The 6,349-nt window shown below is 32.9% G+C and overlaps 1 protein-coding gene across 1 annotated transcript; it reads left to right on the forward strand.

Moving 5' to 3' along the window:
• The first annotated feature begins 3,940 nt into the window (after positions 1–3,940).
• On the forward strand, positions 3,941–6,152 carry LOC147405541 (receptor-like protein 32). Its single transcript, XM_086433958.1, is given in 2 exon segments — positions 3,941–5,192; positions 5,195–6,152. Coding segments are annotated over 2 exon segments (2,175 nt in total). The 5' UTR covers positions 3,941–3,975.
• Positions 6,153–6,349: the final 197 nt, after the last annotated feature.

Raw genomic sequence — 6,349 nt, forward strand, 5'->3', positions numbered from 1 at the left:
ATAAGATTAGGTAATACATAAAATAGCTTCTTGAATCATGTTGCTTGCTCGTTAACTTCTAATTCCCGATTGCTCAAGATTGTCCAAATTTGAGTTGATATATTTCATTTTTCAAAGATTCTAGCCTTTCTAGCTTCTAATTTAAGTCAGTCTCATTTAAAAAGCCTTTGATCATATTAAATCAATTAATCTCTTTATTGTTGAATTCTAATTGGAGTTTAGAATTTCTAAATATGTTGAATCAATCATATTCAAGATACAGATGTGAATTTCAAAAGTGATACACTCATTAAGTTTAGAATTTCTAAATATGTTGAATCAATCCGACATTGGCTAAACACATTGTTCCTAAAACATAGAAAATGGACATTGTGTCATTTATGGAAGTCTTATCACTACGTGAAAACTGTAAATTTTGACATAAAAAATTGATGGGCCAAGGCCCATGAATTTTAGAAACTGAATTTTGACGGTTTAAGCCCGTCGAAATTCTTGATATTCCCAGATTTGATGGCTTAGAGCTATTGAATATCTCTCATCCTTCATTAATTTGACAGTTTTGGTCCGTTGACAAAAAAAATTTGACAATGAAAAATTCGATGCTAATTCGACTTCTTGGCCTGTTGAATTTTATGAAATTTGACAGCCCAAGGCCGTCAAATTTGGGCTTTTTGCACATTTTGTTTGTATGTTCATTTTTTGTTTTACTTATTCAGATATGGAAACTTGGATTCTTTCAAGTCTCAAAAAACTACAGAATTGTATTAATTGTGCACCAAAACATCTCAATGGTGTCTATTACTTGGTTTAATGGGTCTACCAAGCCTGGCAACTTTGCCAATGCCCTTTTATTTACCTGTGTCATGCTTTTAAAGTAGAAACTCATCACCAAAAAAATATCAGTCTCTGTGTCTATAGACTTCTAGGTTTATTTATAAAGTTTTCACAACTTTGTGGGTCATGTGGAAAATTCCTTGCAGTGCCTTTGAATTCTTAGAGTTCAAAACAATAGCTTGCTTTAGGTTCTTATAAATGTTTTTCCTCATATTTCAAGACCATTGCCAGTCCTCAATTGCTAGCGTTGAGCCAATCATCTAGAGACTAACTATTGGAAGAAATTCCCCATGCGGATCAAATCATCAATCTCAATAATTTTAATAATTGATCTCAACGATTTTAAGAAAAAAAAAGCAATATCCTTTTTACCCGTCAAACACGGATCTTGTTCCATTACTCCAGTAAGATCCACGATAGAAGAAAGAAAACTTTATTAAGAAAAAAAGCAATATTAATATTACCTGTCAAACATGGGATCTCGTTCCATTATTCCAATAAAGTCCATGATAGAAGTAAGAAAAAAATTAGTATCCTTATTACCCGTCAAACACGGGTCCATAACAGAAGTAAGAAAAAAATTAATATCCTTATTACCCGTCAAACACGGGTCTCATTCCATTATTCCAATAAGATCCATGATAGAAGTAAGAAAAAAAATTAATATCCTTATTACTCGTCAAACACGGGTCCCGTTCCATTATTCCAATAAGGTCCGTGATATAGAAGATGATGACTTTTGTAGTCTATAGAGTGTCAAGTACTCTACTTTATTGTGTTATAAAAAATCCTTATTTTTCAATTAAATTACATAATTACTATTATTTTATTTGAATATTCAATACAATTAAATATTTTTTTATTATATATATCTTGCTTTTATAAACTTTACCAATTTTGAGATAATGGGGACAGGAGTATGGTGCAAAACAGCCCATAGCAAGGAAAGTTTTTCAAAGGGTCATTATTATATGACTTGTCTAACATGGGTCTTGTCCCATTACTCCAATAATGACATTTATAGAAGATAATGAATTTTTATACTTTTGAAGTCTTTAGAGTGACAATTGTACTACTTTATTGCATTAACAAAAAATAAAAATAAAATCCTTACTTCTAACTAAATTACATAATTTCCATTATTTCATTTGATTAATAAAATATTATTTAATTAAATTTGATTAGATATATGCTGCTTTTATGAACTTTGCCATTCTTGATATAATGGACAAATAGGTTGCAATGGACTCCCCAATCACAACGTGTAAAAAAATGGGTAAATTTGACAACAAGATCCATCAAAGTCACCCTTTTTTCATGTAGAGTTTAAAACGGTCTCGTCGAATTTACCCCTTTTTTCACATGTGAAGATAGGGTGATTATGACATACGCCTCACAATTATGGTGAATATTTGAGATACCCTTTCTTTCTAAATTTAAGAAATAGTACTCTTGGATCTTAGTCTACTTTGGAAGACTTAAAAAAGGTAAAATCGATTGATTATTCTCCAACAAAGTTGTCATTTTTTGAGCTCTTTCTTAGGTATAAGCATGGGATTACAAATGATAGATTTGGAGGAGAAAAGAAGAAAAATCCGTAGTTGTTGGGTAAAGCTTGAACTTTAAGATGACAGGTTATTTTTTTTTTGCTTGGAGGGCGGTGGCAGAAGAAATCAAAAGTTTTTTGCTAAAGATGAAAAATGAAAGCATTTTGGATAATTTTCTACTAGCCTCTCAGTAAATACATTAATCAAAGAAGTATGTCCATTAATTTGAAAACACAGGAGCGGTATCTCAAATAATCATCAAAACTTGGAAGGGTTTTGGTCTTGGGATTGAAAGAATAATAAGGTGTAGTTATGGACTATCAAACTACCTCACAAAACTTAGTGACTATTTAGAAAGAAATCCCTTTGTCAGGGTCCTTTAAGTATTTTTTCCTAAATTTAAGACCCTCACTTAATTACCATTGTTACCCCCATACTTCAATAGCAACCATAAACATGAAGATGACTTTTTTTACTTTTTGTAGTCTTTGGACGGTCAATTTCATTACTCTATTGTATTAACATAAAAACCTTAATTTTAGTTTAATAACATAACTATTATTATTTATTTTAATATAAGGTATTGATAATTTTGACATTAAAAAAAATCTTTAAGTAAGAAAAATTATATCTGTCTACGTAGAAAATAAGAAATATCCTTTATTAGTTGTCCATCACGATAAAGCTATTGTCCTCTTTAGATTGTAAAGGATTCTACTCATGATTTTTAAACTCGTTCGAGACCGGGATGTATCGACCGAGTTAACTCGGTATCGGAGCTGAACAAGACCAACTCACAAAGTCATTTTTTGACTGAGATTTAGGACTCACCTTCAATTTTTTTATTTGTCTCACAAGACATCTCAAATGTATCGGAAAACTCATTTGAGACGACTTGGTATCGGAATTGAATGAGATGAGACAAGAAACCAAGTTTAAAAATCATGATTCTACGTTATTCCATTAAGGTAAAATATATTGATTTTAATTAAATTGTATAACTGTCATTATTTATTTTTAAAAGATAAGATTTAGTTTGGAAGAAAAACAATATTAATGGTCAAAGGAACTAAGAAATACTCTTGCTCGTTAATTGTCATTATTTACTTTTGGGATAAGACTTTTAATAATGTAGATCTAAATAATCTATTAGAAACAAAATTTTATTAAGAAAAATGCAATATCCTAATTACCCGTCAAACACAAGTCTCGTTCCATTACTCCAATAAGGTCTATGATAAAAGAAAAAAAACCTTTATTAAGAAAAAAAGCAATATCCTTATTATTCGTAAAATACGGGTCACGTTCCATTATTCCAATAAGATCCGTGATAGATGATGATTTTTAAATATTCAATAGTATTAATTAATTAGATATATCTTGTTTTTATAAACTGTACCAATCTTGACAGCCCATAGCAAGGAAAGATTTTTGGGTGGAGAGAGTAGAGACACGTTGCAATGTTGTTCTAGTCAAACGTAAGAGACACTCTCTGTCTTCCATGTAATAATAATTATAAATATAATATGGTTTTTGAGAGATAGAGTCATTCAATTCAAGTCAGATAGTCATCATGACTATAACATTATTACATATGAAGAACAAAACTTCCTTCTTTCTCTTTCTGATGAGCTCTTTTGCTTTTCTTCTTATAATACAACAACAGACTACTTCTGCATCAACAACTTCATCATCATCAGCACAAGCTTTGCTCAAATGGAAGAAAAGTTTGTCCAATTCGACTGGATCTATTTTGGATTCATGGTCTGATAATGTCACCAATCCTTGCAATTGGACAGGAATTCAATGCGACAACAACTTCGAGATCATCGTCGAGATCGACCTCTCTTGGCTGAGCCTGAATGGTACCCTTGATGAATTCGACTTCTCTGCCTTCCCCAATCTCACCTCCCTACGCCTGGGTTCCAACAGCTTGTTTGGAGAAATCCCAATTCAAATTGGGTCTCTTTCAAAACTCACTTCTCTTTCTCTGTATGAGAACTATTTCACAGGTATGATCCCTTCTGAGATAGGAAATCTCTTAGATCTACAAGATCTGTCTCTTAAGAACAATTACTTATCTGGTGCGGTCCCACATGAGCTTAGTAATTTACAAAAGTTACAATTGCTCGACCTTGCTGGAAACTCACTGGGAGATAAGGTTCCCCCATTCATCTTTCACTGCCCCAACTTATCCTCTCTGTACTTGTCTTCTAATTTTATAACAGGCCGTATTCCAGTGCAACTCTTTACTAATCTTACCAAACTTCAACACCTTGACTTGCGTAATAACTCATTGGAGGAGGGACCGATTCCATCAGAAATCAAGTATCTTACCAAACTTTATTTCCTTGACTTGAGTCATAATTCATTGGAGGGACCGATTCCATCAGAAATCAAGTATCTTACCCAACTTCAATACCTTCCCTTGAGTGATAATTCATTGGATGGACCGATTCCATCAGAAATCAAGTATCTTACCCAACTTCAACACCTTTACTTGGGAATGAACAATTTCAATGGCAAGATACCCCACCAAATTGGTCTTCTAACTAGCCTCGCATCCCTTTCTTTATCTAATAACCCGTTTACTAGTGGGCCCATACCTGCTGAGATTGGAAACCTACAAGACCTGCTATACTTGGATTTATCTGCAAACAATCTAAGTGGGCAGATACCAGCCAAACTCGGTGCATTCGAAGATCTATCGTTCTTGAAACTCAGTGATAATGATTTAATTGGAAAAATTCCTAAATCATTTTGTAATTTGAATAATTTGGAAATCTTTGAAGCCTCTCGTAATCATTTGGAAGATGTTTAGCTAATTGCAAAAGCCTAAAAGTTCTAAATTTGGAAAATAATCTGTTACAAGATGTATTTCCTTTTTGGCTTGAGGCATTGCCTTTGTTACATGTCCTTGTTTTGAGATCCAACAGATTCTATGGTCCTATCAAACATCCTCAAACTGATTATGATTTTCAAATGTTGCATGTCATAGATATTTCTTCCAATAGATTTACAGGTCCTTTGCCGGCAAAATACTTTCAAAGCTGGAAAGCAATGATGATGGTGGTAGGGAATAAATCGCACTTGGAGTATATTGAATATAAGTATTATTATCATATCTCAGTGACCCTCTCATACAAAGGACAAGAGAGGGTACTAGAGAAAATCTTGACCACCTTTGCCACACTGGATCTATCCGACAATCGATTCGAAGGTGAAATTCCAGAAGTGATAGGAGATCTCAAATCTCTTATTCTACTAAATTTGTCTCGAAATGACCTCATTGATCACATTCCATCATCACTAGGGAATTTGAAAAATCTTGAGTCATTGGATCTCTCTCAAAATAAGCTTTCAGGGGAGATTCCTCAGCAATTGCTTTCTCTTAATTTCCTTGCTATGTTGAACGTTACACAAAACCATCTTGAAGGAAGTATTCCACGAGGTAAACAATTTGATACATTTTCAAATAATTCTTATGAAGGTAATCCACGATTATGTGGTTTTCCATTGTCAAGGAAATGCATAGGTGTCAATGTGATGCCGCCACCAACAATGATCTTAGAACTCAAGAACTCAAGAATATTTGATTGGAAAATATTTATATTGATAGGATATGGATGCGGAGTGGTAATTGGTGTTGCAATCGGATATACTATGTTTTGGAAGGAAAATGGATGGCTCACAATGACTTTTGAAGAGGCAATATGCAGGCAAGGCAAAAGATTGATGAGGATTCACAGACTCCATGCAAATGGAAGATGAAGAAAGCATGTAAAAAAACACTTTTGTTCAAATGAACATTGCTGTCTGGTTTTATTTAAATTTTTTTCATAAGATGTTGTAATCGGTAACATTTGTTAATAAAATAAGTTGTCTCTTTAACTCTAACTAATCTTACCAATCAAAATATGTATGTATATATATATGATAGAAAATCATGTCTTGAGCTTGACTAGAAG

Source organism: Akebia trifoliata, chromosome 3 (assembly GCF_017979445.1).
Source record: "Akebia trifoliata isolate Shusen 1 chromosome 3, ASM1797944v1, whole genome shotgun sequence".
NCBI classification, from domain to species: Eukaryota; Viridiplantae; Streptophyta; class Magnoliopsida; order Ranunculales; family Lardizabalaceae; genus Akebia; species Akebia trifoliata.